At 35.7% G+C, this 16,542-nt stretch overlaps 2 protein-coding genes across 10 annotated transcripts in view; one reads left to right on the top strand and one right to left on the bottom strand.

Annotated features, from left to right (window-relative positions):
* LOC117402985 (ADP-ribose glycohydrolase MACROD1-like) overlaps positions 1–16,542 on the top strand; it is a 921,538-nt gene that overhangs the window by 103,258 nt on the left and 801,738 nt on the right. The gene's annotated exons all lie outside the window — the stretch shown is intronic.
* On the bottom strand, positions 3,442–16,093 carry LOC117402984 (leucine-rich repeat transmembrane protein FLRT3-like). Its single transcript, XM_034004761.3, has 3 exons — positions 15,840–16,093; positions 7,619–8,459; positions 3,442–6,586 (listed from the first exon to the last, which is right to left on the bottom strand). The coding sequence occupies exon 3, from the start codon at positions 6,555–6,557 to the stop codon at positions 4,584–4,586; it is 1,974 nt and encodes a 657-aa protein (XP_033860652.1). The 5' UTR covers positions 6,558–6,586; positions 7,619–8,459; positions 15,840–16,093; the 3' UTR covers positions 3,442–4,583.

Consider the following 16,542-nt stretch of genomic DNA (forward strand, 5'->3'; position numbering starts at 1 on the left):
GGAAAACAATATTGATAGACAGCTGCACTGTTTTATCAATGATGCACTAGGAAACGACAGATGTTGGGGCTTGACCAGTGCAGAAATGGTACTTTAATTTTAGTAATGAAACCAAGGCGTGATGTGTTTTACTACGCAATGCCACATCTATAATGTCTAATTCAGTTGTCCTCTGGGGTTGTAGATACCTGCATGGCTATAATGCGTCTTTATCACTGCTGATACTGTAATACTGTAATACTGTATGTATATATATATATATATATATATATATATACATGTGTTTATGCTGGTTATGCAGTGTTTTGCGTTACATATAAATGGCTTTCTGTGCTCTAATTGGTTAGTGTTGTAAAAAAAAAAAAGTGTTCAGTGTATTAACTCAAAATTAAGAATAGGATCTTCAAGTATTCAAATGTTTATTGTTATAAGAGTTTTCCTTGGACATTGAAGCAAACACGCATCTTTACACAGCAACTACTTTTTCTAACTCTTGTGTGTCATTGTAAAAATTCAACAGAACCACTTCTCAAGAAATCACAAGGGGGGGGGGCTGTTACAAAAGTGATCAATCAACGCACCCTGTGGAGCAAAGATTCTTTCTAAATCTGCTCACACATCCCTGTCTTACCCGTGGTGGAGGTGGAGCAGCTTAACAAGGTAAATAACCCCCACCCCCACCCCTCGGGCATGGAAGCGAGACAAATTGCCAGGTGATACATCAGGCTAACAGTGTCCCGACATTGCCCAAGGTTGGGTGGAAGGGGAGTTACTGGGGGGTTTCTGGGAGTGCTGTGGCTGCACAAAATCCCCCTCTGGGCCTCATTTGAGAAACCCTGGTTTACAGACTGCTCTGCATGTATTCCATTTTAGTGAAACTGAAATCACAATTTACATACTGTAAAGGGTAACAACAACTATTTTCCATAAGACTGCTAGAACAATATATCTGTTTCCTCCCAGTTTTACCAATGTACATGTATCGTTTAGATATGACCCATTTTGTATTGCAGTGACCATTATAAGTTTTATAAGGGAAATAAAAACGGAATAAATAACAGTTTATAATTGCATTGCAGTAAACATTTTAGACACAAACCTACTCTATTATTTAGTAAAAAAAAAAAAAACCAGCAACTTCAGCGGTGACAATTCTCACATATCTTTATTTTGCTTAGGGAAGAATTCCTATTAAGTTCAGACGGCAAGGTTACCAAAAATACTTTTGCCACAAGCAATGCTTTATTTTTATCAACAGTATGTGTTCCTTGGGGGGGAGTCATCCTTTTTTTCAAAAGTGAAAATGATTCTTACAGTGCAGAGTCAACTGAATTCAGATTATTTCCTTTGCTTCTCATGAAATATTTAAAGTCTCTGTTAACAAGCCACTTCCATTATATGCAACTTTTTAAAAAAAATGCAGCTTGATTCACAGTCAACACTTTCTTTATACTTAGTTCAGAATGCAAAGCAATTAACTGTATCCAATTGAGCATGAAAAACAATTCTAAGTCACAGTAGAAATAATTAAATGTACATTATATAGGAATTATTATTTCAACCTGTGGCGTATTACGTTTATGGATTACAAAAAACATTTTAAACAAGCTCATGGTAATATTTTTTTAATAAGAAAAATAGACTTTTTATTCCCCTTGGTTACAGTGAAGTGTTTGATATTGCAATTGGTGGTGTGGAAATTACCCACATGAGAGGACACAGCAATTTAGAAATTCTTGGTTCCTTGACCTTTGTTTCACCTGTGCCCTGTACCCTCCTGTACTCCTAGAAGCTGACGGATGATTACTTTGATCATTCTAATACGGTTGATTGCTACCTCAAAGCCACATAGTTGGAATTTATCAGCATTCGTCTGTTTTAAAGGACTGTACTGTACAACCCATCTTTGGAGGTTGAGAAAAATCTGGTTATGAAATTATGTCCTTCCCTTCAGAAAATAAGAATGAGATGGATACAATCAGTGCTCCAGATAAGCTGCGTACTGGGTGTTTTACGCATTGAAAAAAATATGAATTACGTATGATATTTAAATATAATGCATAAGAATACACATAGAAATTTTGCTGCACAGCTTGAGTTTGTATTTTATCAAGCTTCCTGTACTTTGTTGGTTCCCGATGTCTCAATGGTCAATTGTGAATTGATATAGCTAGAGAAGAGATCGTTGAAATGCCGAGACAGCTAATTGTAGCCTGCCTGGGAATTGCCAGAAACATGTGACCAATATCGAGGTTTTCAATAAAAAAATAATAATAAAAAAAAAAATAATACATTACAAAAACCTACAGTTGAACTATAAACTTGGGAATACCAAAGTTTATACAGTAACTAACACAGTATAACAGAACTTTTTCTTTATTTTAAATATATTCTCAACTGACAAAATCTTTGAAGTCACCAGTCATGTATTCCTGACCTTAACTTCCATTACTACCATTAAGGCATGGACTTCTCGGTAGCAGTTAGGACATTTTTCCTCTAATGAAATTGCTACAGTATGATCTCATCCATTGACATGGCTTGATAATGAGAGTGGAACCTTAATTCACAAGACCAAAAGCACTGATTGATTATCTCCAGCCAGCTACTGTAATCTATTGTTTGATAACCAGTAAAGCAGCAGCTACTGTTGGACCATCTCCTGTAAATGAGATTAATTTTTGCTTGTAGCTTTATAGTGGTTTATCATAATAGACATTAATGAATATCAAAATGTTTAAATCCTAATATAAGCTCCCTACAGTAAAGTTAGCATTTTCACAAATTATTTCAAGTGTTTCTATTTAAATATATTTGATATGTTTTAGGTTAAAGATCAGATTTTTTTCATCAGGCCTGCTTTTGTTGATTCTGCAGAATGGTTTGTATTCAGAAATGCATTTCATGCATCTTATTACTGCGCTTTCTTAAGACTGGTAAGTGTAGCACCATGGTAGTCGGTGCATCAAATTACATGCATAATTTACCAAGTTGATCAAATAAAATAATTATATTTCATTTCTCAGCACTTAGTCTTTGATCTTTCTGCTAAGCCTTTATAGGTTTAAATAGGTTTGTAAATTACTCTTGGATGCACTTAAAGCTCAGTGACACCATGGTACAAGCACAGTATCAGTCTGTACCATGGATTCCGGCCACACATCAAGTCACACAATTTTCTTGTGCCTGGGGAGTAAATCTACTTGAGTATCATGTTGTTATTTCTACTAATCTAACTCTGTGGTATTGAATAGTATTGCACACTTTATCCAGATCTTCGATGCATTACAAAGCTTTGCAGACAAAAGACCAATTGACGTCTGCAGTCTGAAAAGTAATTGCTGGCAAAATATTTTTTTGTTATTTGAGGAGACATTTTTGTATTCAGAACCAGGATGCCTAGAAGCGTAACATTGCAACATTAAATACAGCACAACACAATTTGTTTTTATTCACTTTTATTCTGCAATATGACCAACATTTTCTCATATTCAAGTGTGTATGAAAAAAATTTAAGTCACTGATTTTTAAAAAGCTAAATACAATAAGCATTGGATCAAGGCACATACAAAACTGGCCAAAGGGCGTACAATGCACTTTGGTTTTCAGTTGTAAAGAACATTTAAATTGTTGCAACAAAAAAGTGGCTTGGTAAAAAAAAAAAAAAAAAGAAAGAAAACCAAATGAATTGGCTGACACTTTATTTTTTTAAAAAAACAAAAAAAGCCAGAATGCAATATTTTGCTTTTATATGTCTGTTTTTCCTAGCTATTACATATTGTACACAAAATGTTGCATTGCAATATCACCTTTGTGAGTTGTTATACTTTGTTTTAACTGTGTCTGCTTGTCATTTTCCAGTTTGTGGTAGCTTTTCGGTTGTGTTAGCCTGTGTGGTTAGTTCATTCTGTAACCTAAGGCAGTGGTAGGTATGGATCTTTGCACTGCCACTCCAAGGCAGAAAATGCCTGACGTTTATTTATACTGCAACATAGACTCTTATGAAAAATCCCTTTGCAGTACACTGTTTTGCCCATCACAACCTACCTGGAGAAGATCTGAGCTAAAATGTGAGTCACAGTCCTGTAGTTCTTTTTCTGTGGTCCCCCTGCAATGGACCCTTTTGATTGCAGTTTATTGTTGTGTTTTGTTGTTACAATACCAACCAAGTAAAAAAATGACCTGTGCTTATACTACAAGGTTCTCAAATGTCATTTTTAAAAAGTCTGATTGATTGTTCAACACAGTAAGAAAAAAATCCACTTTCACAGTTGACAAGTCATTATATTTCAGAACACAATTGGTTAATTGGTCTGAAACCTTAAGCAAAGAAAATACAGTACAAATTACTACAAATGTCTAAAATATAGAATTGTAATTAGTGACCAGACGTCCCCTCACAGTCCAGTGATAACCTGTCATTTAAAACTTTTAATAAAAAAGTTCTTAAATATAAATTATATGGCAAATGTACAGAACATTTCTTCTTCAGTCTTTAAAATCCAGTGTTTTGCAATTGAAGAGCGACCAGTTTTCAAGTCCCATATTTTTTATTAAAAAGTCTTAAAATATGTCGTTCATTATCATGAATGAGAATTATCTGAATCTGGAATTCCACTGTCTCTGTAGCTTCTGTTGCTACTGCTAGTTTCACTGTGATTGTTCTTATATAGGCTTAAGCCATTAGGTGGGAATATGGTATGTATTACAAAATCCTCCTTTGACACTGACACTGGCTCATTGTTTATTGGTATCATTTGAAAAGAAGTCTCTCTAATTTCTAAGATAGAGTTGTCTTTCTTGGTTCCAGCCTCGGCATAGTCATCCTTTCTTCTGCGGCCTTTGTTGTATGCACAGTTCCTTGAAAACAGAGAGCCATTTCTGTGAACATACCAGCAAACCAATGCTAGCATTATAATTGCCAAAAGCGCCACGGCTCCTCCTATAATAGCTGCCAAAGGCAAGCTGGAGTTTTTGTAAGGTTCTTTCTCTTGCTCCCGGTTCAGAGTTGTTGTGGGGTTGTACATTTTTAGAGATGCAGTCTCGGTTTGTATACAGACAGGCGTTTCATCAGACAGATATAAATTATTGGTTTCCATAGGAACCATGCATATCCGGTATGAAGACTCTGGCTCAAGTGCTGTGAGTAAATACTCGGTTGTATATCCTTGCACAATAGTTTCAGTGATGGAACCAAAAGCAGGGTTGTGGCCTGTCTTCAGCCAGCTAAGTCGTAAGGCTGTTAGAGGCTGTGCGACTTTCCAGGAAATATGAACAGTTTCAGGGCTGATAGATTTCACACTTATTGTAATGATTTTCCTGGCTGGGGGTGCTGTGGTCTGATAGATTTTGTTCAAGTTAGGTCCTTTGACTGCTGGCCTTTTGGTCACAGATGCAGGCCACTGGCCTCTGAATGTTGGCAATGTGTTTGAAACCACAGTTGTGGTTTGAACAGTGGGGAGTATTTCTGGCTCTTTGCAGTCAAACAAATTGGTAGCAAGGTCTTTAATAGCCATCCCTTTGACTTTGTCGGGCGCTTGGCACATCAACCCACGTACATTGACCCTAGCTGTCAAGCTACGCAACCAATCCCGCACCCATATCATTCTGCAGTCACAATACCAAGGATTATTGCGCAACAACAACTGGGTTAGGTTGTCTAGATCATTGAAGACACCCAGGGGCAAACTGCTCAAGTTGTTGCTGGATAAATCCAGGCGGTATAGTTGTCTGAGATAAGAGAATGCATTGGCTGGCACCCGGTTGATGTGGTTTTCCTGGAGATTGAGCTTTTTTAGGGAAGTGCCTGGCAGGTTGCTTGGTGGTGCTGTGAGAGAGTTACGAACCAAAGACAGCTCGGTTAGGTTAACAAGGTTCATAAATGCCATCTCTCCTATTCCATGATTGTTTAAGAGGTTTCCATCTAAAACTAGACGTTTCAAGTTTATAAGATCCTGCAATGACTGCTCAGTTATGATAGAAATACGGTTATCATCAAATCTTAACTCTTCAATGGTTGTTGGGAGACCTACAGGGATGGTGCTAAGGTGATTCCGAGACAGGAACAGAAGTCGAAGGTGGTTGCTGTCTTGAAATGCCCCTTCCTCTATACTGACTGCCGAAACAGAGTTATCGTCCATATGCAGCTCCTCTATGTAAGGAATCTGAGCCAGTGAGTTGTGTGTGATAGTCCTAATATTATTCTCCTGCAAATGAAGTTCCTTGACGTATTTTGGCAGGTTAGTTGGAAACTCGTCCAAGTTGTTGCAATAGAGGTAAATTCTTTCCACTTTGTTCAAATTCCGCAGTCCTGCTGGAATCCCTGCGTTGTTTATCCGGTTGTTCTGCAGGTAGAGGGTTGTAGCATCCTCAGGAATCCCACTGGGAATGGATGTCAGACCTCGGTCATTGCAATAAATGAACGTTTCATCACAGCGACACAACGTAGGGCAGGAAGCAGCGCTGACGGATTGACCTATCAAACCGAGACATAGTCCTGTTCGGATCCATAAGAGAAGGAAGCTCTTGTGCTTGTAGCTCATTCTTAATGGTGACATATTAGGCCAGCTGGATATTTCTTAACACACTGGAGAATGAGAAAAGGAAGAAGAGATTAATACATGGGGAATTCTGGGGTAAAATGTAATCAGATACCTGCAGACTACAAACAAAAATAATCCTGTTGGATCATTTTGTTGCCTCAGATATTTTCTCTAAAATCTAAAGTAGAAAAAAGCTAGCCCTTTAACTGGATGAAGGGTTAAGCTTTAATAGCTTGAGTGGTTCCTGCAGTTCTTTCAAGTAGCTGTTTAGATTAGAATTTCTCTAATGGCTATAATTGTAATATTGAATCAAGCCCAGACTTTTATTTTTTTGCTCTGGTACTCCAATATGTAGCTCTGAAGTTAGTAGTGTGTAACAGCAAATCTACTTGCCTCACTATAGTGTTTCACAGCAGCCTTTAGTGACAAAGCCAATAGGAACTCAGTCAATACATGTTAATATGGTGTGGTAAAATAAACCCTGTCTGTAGACCTGCAGAAGCCCATAACTTGTTTTTTCTTTGCAGTTAAGTCTTAATCCTAGCACACATATTGTCTGGCTTGGATTCCTGAAACAGTTCAAAAGGAGGCGGCTTTTAGGGCAATATTTTGGATGTTTTGAGAGATGGTCAAACAGGTTTTAACTAATTGGTCTGCTCAACACTTATTTCTGCTGCAAGAAAAGCCCCTTTAGGTTTAACAGAGGCACGCTGAGGGACAATGGGGGAATCATGAACCAATCAATTTAAAGTGACATAATTAACAGTATGTTAAATTAAAATTCACAAAATAAATGGAAAAATACAGGACAAAGGTACGGTTAAATATAGATTGCATCAGTTATCAGATAAATATGAAGCTGAATGTGTGGAGATGTTTTGTGGCGAGGTGTTTAATGAAGGTATGTTTGTAAAGCAGAGTGACAGCCTGATTTCTTTTTCCTTTTAATTAGTCAAACACAGATCTATTACTCCACATATGTATTCCTGTCATGACCTCTTTTTCAGCAGATTTGATTATAAATTGTATTGTAGTCTCTGAAGTATAAAAAGGAAAAAGATCAATATTTGTCATACCTGATTTAAAGGTGCCGGCAAATCCTGTGCTCACAGAAATCCAATGCAGATAAATGTCAGCTTGTAAGACGGGGCTTTTCAACAATATGGTCCAGTCTCTGGTTATTTCCTGCACTCGCAGTGGTTGCACAACTGATCCTTGTTGATACTGTCGACCTCCTGGCTAGTCTCACAATTCTTAGTGATCATTCCATAAAAGGGTTTACCATGGCAGAGAAGTATATAAATAACACGTCTGCTTGAAGACAAACCTTAAGCTTCCTGCACCTGTGCAAGAAGGCGATTCAGTTAATATTAAAATCCCAGTGCGTGGAGCCTGTTTTTTTTTTTATATGTATAGTGGTTAACAGCCGTAACCCAAATAAGATATTTTATAACTCTTAAAGGCTCTTTTCTGCAGTGCGAATGAGAAATGCGACTCCAGCTTCACCTCGGGGAAACCATTCATGTTGTAGAGGCTTGACTGATGCTTTCCTCTTCAGAGAGCATGTTTTTTGGTCTGGATCAGCCAACTGTAAATTGCACACAGTAGATAGCTCCCAAATATATCTACCCCACATGTACAGAGTGACATGTAGGCATTGACCAATTGTTCCTTTCTCTTTCTTCACGCCAAGTCACAATGTCCAAGGTGTTTGTATCAGGAGTCATTCACTTTATACTTCATCAATAGAAACTCCTTATCCATGAGTTAGAAAAACAAAATCCTGATGCCCAGAACCTCACAGTTGTCTTGTTGTCATGCTGAAGGGATAATCAGCTTTCTCTCTCTCTCTCTCTGTCTCTCTCTCTCTCTCTCGCTCGCTCGCTCTCTGTCTCTTTTGTTTCGACCAGGGTCCTCCTGTGAATAAACAATGTATAAATTTACAAAGTTAGCAATGTGACAGAATTTATCTTGATATAATTAAAGCTGAATGTATCATCCCAACCAACAATTACTGTTGACAAGTACAACTGAAGGGTAATAAATGTCTGAGATGTAACATCATTACTATGTAAATATCCGATATGTTAATCTGAGATACACCAAGAAGGCATCATATTGATTTCGTAAAGGTCTGTGAACCAGGCTGACAGTCACTGTAATGATTTTACTGTGTAACACTGCAAGCCTCACTATAAAAAAATAAATAAAAAAAGTATTTTTTTGAGATATGTAAGTATCCTTATGTTTTAATAGTTCAGCTTCTTAAGTTCATTCATTTTATATGGCCGATGGATTTCTACAAATTCATTTGCTGAGGCTTGCAAGTAAATGTGACAAAGCAATTTGAAATAAATGAGACAAAGACAGTAATTACAAGACTTTTTACTCTCCAAGGTCAGGTAGTCAGGTGCTCACAAAGCACACACATAGCATTTAACCAAAATGGAAAGGCTTGACTGAAGCGCTGCAACTGCACTTTTGCTTTTCCCCACAGTAATTACATAGCATCCTGCAAGCAGAGCATCTGTCCCAGAAATCAAACTAGTCTTTATGAAAAATGAGTGCTGAATAATAGATGTTAAAGCCCTCATTATTACCTGGAAAAATAGGACCTGGCGTCCTGCAAATTATTTTTGAATTTTTTTTTCAAAACACCTGCTTTCAGGCATCAGGTAACATTTCGAGACGCACATTTTCAATTTAACCAGATTTTATTGAGCTTACATTTTAAAAAATAAAGAAAGAAAAAGTTATTATGTTTAGCAAAAAAGGCCTTCTTTGCTGAGACATCTGAAAAGTACATGGAATCTTCAAAGGTGGTATAAAAGAACTATGCATATGAAATGTAATGATTCTTTTGAAATTTGGCCAGATTATTACTATGTACTTCAAAGTGTTTTAGTCTTACAAAAAATGTGTTTAACCTGCTGGCAAGGGTTGACAAAGGTATACAGACGGTAGTATTAGCGATTCATGTTATTAAGCACAATGCGAATCTCTCCTGGATATATATATATATATATATATATATATATATATATATATATATATATATATATATATATATATATAGATATATATATATATATATATATATAGATACCTACTTTTCTGTGTATTGTTTAATAGTAATCTGCTGTACCGTAGGTGAGAAATGACCAAACACTGGTGGCTAATGGTATTTACCTAATTCCCTTGAGATTTGAAAACTTCTAACCTTTTTCTTACACCCCTTAAAGCTCATTAATTTTGTCTGTACCAAAAGATTTTTTTCCCTTTAACCAAATTACACTCAGATAAAAGGCCTGACAGAATCTCTTTGAAAGCGGACACCATTTCTGAGACCTAGATTAGCTTGACTGTTGTGGATTTTTATAAAACCTTTCCCTTCAACTCTCCGCATCTGCGATTGTGTGCACTCCCTTGCCCTCCTCCCTCTTTTTTTATAGTGATGGCTGAAAAGAATGTCTTTGCATATCAAAAGCTAAAGTGATCCTGTCCAATTAGAAACGGGGATTCCTGCTGCCTTGCTCAGTCCGTGTCACGCTCCATTCACTGGATAGCGATCTGGAAGACTGGCTTAAGTTTGAGGCACAAATAAAAAAAAAATAATAATAAATATATTTTTTTTAAAAAGAACTATCCTACTGGCACAGGCTCCTTTGCCAGACCTCAGGCTCTATGAGCCTGTGGTTCTCAATACACTCATTAATTATAAATGAAGGATGATTGGAAATGTAAACAGGAACTGGAGATACCTGGGAGAAAATTAAATGCTGGGAAGTTAAAGGATCACACTCCTTGTTCTGTACACCCCAGACCACATGAATACTGTTATACAGGGCCTCTTCTTGTCTCACTTCAACCCTTTCCTGACTGTACATTAACAACTCGAAAGATTTGTTTTCCTTTATGGTTCCAACTGTCAATAAAATATTCAGGCCCAAGGCACTTCCATTCTCATAAATTCAGACCTACTTTTAGATAGGAATCTGAGCAATAAACAACTGGCCAAATGACCGTTAATTGGAGTGCATTTAGTGCTTGTGAGTGGAGTCTCCTCAATATGACACCTGAGTTTCCCAAAACCCATCATTTACTAAAGCAAGGGGGGTAATTTACTCCCAGTTAAAAAAAATAAAATAAAAAAAATAAAACAGCCCTGCAGCAGCAAACAATGTCTGCTTTCCAGAGGATCACTTTGGAATTAAAGATCATAAAAAGGCAATAAACTGGAAAACTGGTTATTTTCAAAAATAGTTTAAACTTTTTAAATTGAAGCGTGTTGAAGGGATGATTAGGACACCAAAGATGCAGCTGAGGTCATCTAAATTGTTCTTTTCTATTAAATTTTATGTTTACTGACATGCAGAGCAGAACCTATTTATGTTGAAGTACCCTCTGACAAAATTTGAGTAAAGTCACAGCGCTGACTTTGCTTTGCTATGGCAACAGGAAAACGGCAATGTACTAAAAATGCTTTCATACTGTATTAAAAAAGAAGTGTTTGATTGCTTTGTGTTTTAATACAGCTGTTTCCTTTGTGATCTGTGATTTGACCCCTGCTCTGCCAATTAAATTAATTATGAAGTTATTAAACTCTATGCATTTGAAGTTATTAAACTCTGCATTCAGTATAATGAAAGCTAACTCTATGATGGAACTGTTCCAAAAAAAGCATGCAAAGAAGTGTGTCTCATGTTTCTAATTAAACTGTTGGATCCCTGTAATTGTAATTCAGCTTGTATTTTATGGCCAAACACCACATATAATAATAATAATAATAATAATAATAATAATAATGGTAATGATGATGGTGAGGATGATGATAATAATAATAAATACAAACACTTGAAATAAATGCACATTAACTAGGGGTTTACATATTTGTTATGTGTACTGCTTTGCTACAAAAGTAAATACTGCCTTTATATATAAAGCGAGGCACACTGGCTTCACTTTGAGAGCAGAGTGCCTTCGAACAGGCCTGCCTGGATGGCTGCATTTTCCACGATCATCGGATTTCACAAAAGTGTCTGTTTCATTGTTCAGTACAAGGCAAGCAGAAGGACCTCTAGATGGGCTCCGGAGGAGCCTGGAACGTGGGAGGTTTATAGAAAATGTAAGCACGCTTTCGTACCCTGAATAAGAGATTTCTATTGCTAAATCTCAGGCTTGAGACTTATTTCCTGAGCACGGCTGGAAATGCAGAGGTTTCTAATGGGTGAACTTGCTTCTGCTTCATTTATCCCTACTTGTAAAGTTAAATCGAGCATCTCTAAAACAAAAATGTACATTATGACTTTACCTTTCATCAGAATGCATTAGACTTAATGTGAATAAAGATGTGATAGCTACTATGTAGAACTCTAAAGTGGGCTAATGCACATTAGTAACTCTAATAGGTCTAAACACCAATATTTTACACCAGTCAGATACCTCAGGAAGAAAAGTGGAAATGGAAAACAATTTAATTCCTATAATGTACCACCTTTTTCTTTTCTTGTTCTTTTTTAATGTAAGATGATACCACATATCACCCAAAGATGAAACTGTAGATTTTGTGTTATTTGTGTTTGTGGTTACTTTAAGTGTTTTATAAGGGTAAAAAAAATTGAGGTACACATTACTGATTATTTAACACATTTTTTAAAACTTTCCAAAAACACTTAAATATGTACAATATACGTTGCCTTTTAATTAAAATAAACAGACTACAAAATAGTCTTCTACTAACTTGTGGGCACATGATGATTTGAGTTAATTTCTATAATGCAGTATTAAAGTGCAAAAAATGTACATTGCATTCCAATTCTTAACCATATATGGCCAGAGAAGCTTTTTTTCAGTCTAGGGGAGAACGTGTCTGGATGTATGCAGTGAGGGAAGAGAACAAAGGTAGGGTTTGTTTCGTCAATTACAGGCAATCTTTTCTACCTTGTGGAACCTAAATATAATTTTACCTGGGAAGCCCCTTAACAAGTGCCTGACACTTTACCCAAAAGGGTATTACTACTGTGTAAGTTTTGCTAATACAAAGCTCAGTCAAGGTGTGGATTCCAGACAACGGTGACATACTTTTAAAATCCGATTACCAATTTCTGTTGCTAATCCTTCTATAGGCCTGTGTTTTGGTATGTATTAACTAGTTTGGGAGATTACTGTGCTCCAAAAACACAAAGCTTAATGTGCTATGAACATTGGTGTAAGGATGAAACACGTTTTTAGATCTCTTGCAGTTGGCTGATTCCTCTTTAAGGATTTCTTTCCTTATTTTGGCTGTATAAATGATGCATATAAGCGAATATATTGTTCTGAGGAAATGTTCTCTACTGGGCTAAATCAGATTTTACTCTATAAACAAATAATTGTACTCCAACAGACTGCATTTAAAAAAATACCTAACAGTAATACATTCCTAACTTAGAATTGTACTCCCTGGTTTAATCTAAATGCCTTTTGTAAGAGGCCAGTAGTGTGAGTCTTTATTTGTAATTACAGATACAAGTGTTAAAATGAATGGTGAAGCTACAGAAATAAACCATGGTTTTATAGGTCTAATTAAACCCTAAAGAAGTTATGGGTAATATAAAACCACGCTGCAGCTTGCTGCAATGTGTTAAACAGATGAGGCTGAGGATTTCTCTTTTGTTTACTCTTTCTGGTAAAGTGATGTTTTCTTTTGAACGTGCAAAGGAGCTGTGTCGTGACTGCATAGTTTTTGCCCACTTGGGGGTGGTAAGCACCGCAAGAAGCCAGCTTTTCAAGAGCTACAGGTCAGACAGTTACTGCTGGTGTCCACATTACTCGGCATTAATTACGACAAAGCCTCCTGTGGAGCAGAACAGCAAAGGCCCCAGGAAAAAGAAAAAAAAAGCTTGAACTGTTAGAAAATGTAGTTACTCAGTGGAACTTCCCATGTTAGTTTGCATGTGTTGACTTCAGTAATTGGTGTTCCTCTTACTATTTGCATATTCAGTATTACCTCTAAAGTGAACTACACTTCTTTTTCTTTTATTTCAACTACAATTTTAATAAAGGTAATTGGGACATGCATTAGATTTTTTTGTAATAAATACTTACAAATGTATTATGCATAGTGAGTTTTTGTATCAAGTCTTATAAAGCTGTAATTAAAGACTGTGTTTAAAGATCAATGGATTCCTCTGAGTATGAATACGTTATAGAAAATACTACATCTGAAATGTATTTTGCTATCCCTGTGTTTTATAATGATTAATACATTGTTTAATACCAAATTACTAAATTTGTCTGTTACGGTTTTGCGCCCTAAGTGGACACTAAGCATAATTAGAGTTTCTATCTGATTAGAAAATGTTATGCAGAGAAAGACAATTAAGTTGCCTTTACATCAAAAAGATATTTATCCAAATATATTTCACACCTTTTTGTTCTAAAATAAGGAAATGTGTGTATTAAAAAAAAAACTGTTCTGGGAAAAGGTGCTAAAAAAAAAATAAGTTTTTGTTTTTTCTATACAAGTGTACTCTAAAACATGGAATGGGCTATATCATATTTAATACCCTTTTAGCAGATCATTGAATGTCTTCATTTTATCAGTTTATGCAATACACAAGTACACTTAAACTAGTTCACCCCCATTGTTATGCACAAAAGACACTGTGCTTGCAATACACAATGCTGTCCTGACTGTGATTATCAAACACCTGTGTGGTTTTCCATCCTGCAAAAATGAATATAATGCGTGTGATGATCCTTATTAATAGAAAGCTTAAAATTCAATTTGTCCTGGATAGTTTGTGCCAGAGCGTAGCATTCTGATTCTGACTGGTACAGTATGGACATAACAGGCTTAGAATTACAGTTCTTGAATCTGTTTTAATATATATGTCTAAACTGATCTAATCGATCAGATAAAAGACTGATTCATATCTAAGCTAGGGTTACCCCAGCAGAAGGCTATTGGAACAAACAGATCTGTGTCTACATTTAACAAATACAAATTGTACCACACACATTCACATAAAGTGGCCAGCTTGCATCCACATACTGTTGCGTTTTTATCATTCGTATGTGACTGTCTGTCTGTATGACAAAATTAATAAATACTACAATGGCTAAATCTGAAGAAAATAAAAGAGCGTTTATAATAGGGATTGCTTGGTAAACTTTGGGTGTGAACATTTTAAATTCTACAGTTAAATAAATGTTGCTAAGTATACTCCTGCATGATCTATAAAAATGTAAATAATTTAAAAAAAAAGCTGGCTCAGGAATGACTCCAGTCGACAGTCTATTAAAACGTGTTATTTTTTTCAGTAGACAAACACCCTTATTTTAATAGCACAAGGCCAGATGGCATACAAAATCCACGTTTGTCTGACTTTTCTAATCTCCTAAAACAGCTCCAAACATGAGCTGTTTCTTTCTCTCCAAGTCTTGTTAATCTTCATGCCTGTCACATAGTACATCTACCCAAGCTAAGAATTTTAAGATTACCCTGGGAATTAGAAGGCATGCATATACATATATATATATATATATATATATATATATATATATATATATATATATATATATATATATATATATATATATATATATATATATACAATTTTTTTTGGGGGGGGGGGGATAAAGATTCATAATTGAGGTTCGTTTTTGGATTTGATTGCCAGGACATGTAAGCAGAAGTAATTGATGCTTTACATACAGACTGTACTTGTTACATTGTTAAAGGATGGTAATTATTCTTTAAAAATAGATCTAACAGAGCAAGATGTGTATTTGTCATGTCCTGTTACATGTGATGAAGGCTTATTGATTTCCTATCTGAGATGAGAAATTACCTATTAAGGAACCATACTACACATAGATCAAGTTTAAAGAAAAATTACAGCATTACTATAATGTATGTGTATATTCGTGAAAGCAATTGGCTATCATTTTTTTTAAAGTATTAAATAAAACGCCTGTCTATTCGTTAACTGCACCAAATATATATATATATATATATATATATATATATATATATATATATATATATATATATATATATATTATTCTTTATAATGCAATTTGCAGAATTTAATGTATGCAATGTCTAGGATTCTTTGCTATACTGTTAGTTGTATTATGTATGTTTTCCATTGCAGAATCTAGAAGTGATCTATAGAGTGGTAATGTATGTAGGGTACCAATGGCAGTGTCTTGGATGTTTTTTTTTTTTTCTTCAAATAAAATAAATTAAAAGTAACTGCCCTCTTTTAAAGGAAAACAACCCAAAAAACTTAACAACAAAAAAACACTTACCTGATGATCAAGAAAAAAAAAAAAAGTAAAATCCTGTTGAAAATGCAGCCACGATAATAAATCCAGAAAAAGGGAGTCAGCAATAATACAGCCCTCAGTCTTCAGTTCCAAAAGCAGAAAGCATGAAGTAAGTAACAGTTCTAGTAGTAATAGTAATGTGTGAGCATGTGTCTGCACACTTCACTAGCACTAGGAAAGAGTGGGAGAGGGGAGCATTTACTTACATAGAGCTCACCACAAGTCTGAAGGTGAAGCTGCAGCAAGCTGCGCTTCACTACAGCACTGATGTCATCAATGGGAGGGGCTTACTTGCTCTCTCTCACTGAGCTAAGGTTACTGGATAACGAGGCAGCGTAAATTACCGCCACTAGAGGGAGCAAAAGAAAGCAAAATGAAAATGTGACTCCACCAGGATTTATTATTAGCATCTTGCTCAGTTTAAAAACTGAAAAAAGCTCTGTTTCACTCTATAATACATGCTGTGTTACTGTGATGCAACTCCCCTCACTTGAGGCCTATGTTTTTACTGTGCACAGCCATCTTTGTGGAATAAATGTTTTTTAAGATGTAAGAAAATGCATGAATTTGGAATGGGTGACCAAAATAGTCACCATATTATATATATATATATATATATATATATATATATATATATATATATATATATATATATATATTTTTATTTTATTTTTTTTCTTGCTTA

Source organism: Acipenser ruthenus, chromosome 5, assembly GCF_902713425.1.
Source record: "Acipenser ruthenus chromosome 5, fAciRut3.2 maternal haplotype, whole genome shotgun sequence".
Taxonomy (NCBI): Eukaryota; Metazoa; Chordata; class Actinopteri; order Acipenseriformes; family Acipenseridae; genus Acipenser; species Acipenser ruthenus.